The sequence below is a fragment of the Eurypyga helias genome, unplaced genomic scaffold (assembly GCF_000690775.1).
Source record: "Eurypyga helias isolate BGI_N326 unplaced genomic scaffold, ASM69077v1 scaffold20621, whole genome shotgun sequence".
Taxonomy (NCBI): domain Eukaryota; kingdom Metazoa; phylum Chordata; class Aves; order Eurypygiformes; family Eurypygidae; genus Eurypyga; species Eurypyga helias.
In genome coordinates this window covers 5,672-6,016 of record NW_010231746.1, presented here as the reverse complement: position 1 = coordinate 6,016, position 345 = coordinate 5,672, and the positions used below count along the sequence as shown (strand labels likewise).

Below are 345 nucleotides of genomic sequence, written 5' to 3'. Positions count from 1 at the left end.
CTGAGCAGGGCTGTTAGGGGAGCTGCCCACGTTCTGGCAGGGCCCTTGCATCCAAAAGCCAGGATGAGGACAGGGATCCTGCGCTGATATCCATCCTCCCACTCTCTCTTTCCAGATGCTGTGCTGCAGTGAAGCCTGTAGCGAAGGTCTTACCCAGGCGTCCTGAGTGAAGGGGGTCCAGCTCCCACCCCCTGCCCTCACACCCTGACCCGTGGCACTTTACAGTCCCCCCCCGCTGCTGCATGGGCTGTTCTGACTTCTGCTCCGCTCGGAGTCCAGGCAAGTAAGGCTACATGCGGCACATCCACGCAGAGACGTCCCTGCCCCCGGAGCACAGCACGGAAC

General features: G+C 62.0%; 1 protein-coding gene across 1 annotated transcript in view; it reads left to right on the top strand.

Annotated features, from left to right (window-relative positions):
* Positions 1 to 293: 293 nt before the first annotated feature.
* Positions 294 to 345, top strand: part of FAM214B (family with sequence similarity 214, member B) — a gene marked incomplete at its 3' end in the record, with an annotated part of 4,876 nt that continues 4,824 nt past the window's right edge. The window contains exon 1 of the mRNA XM_010161206.1: positions 294 to 340. Within this exon, the coding sequence (XP_010159508.1) occupies positions 294 to 340 (47 nt within the window). The remainder of the gene's footprint in view (positions 341 to 345) is intronic.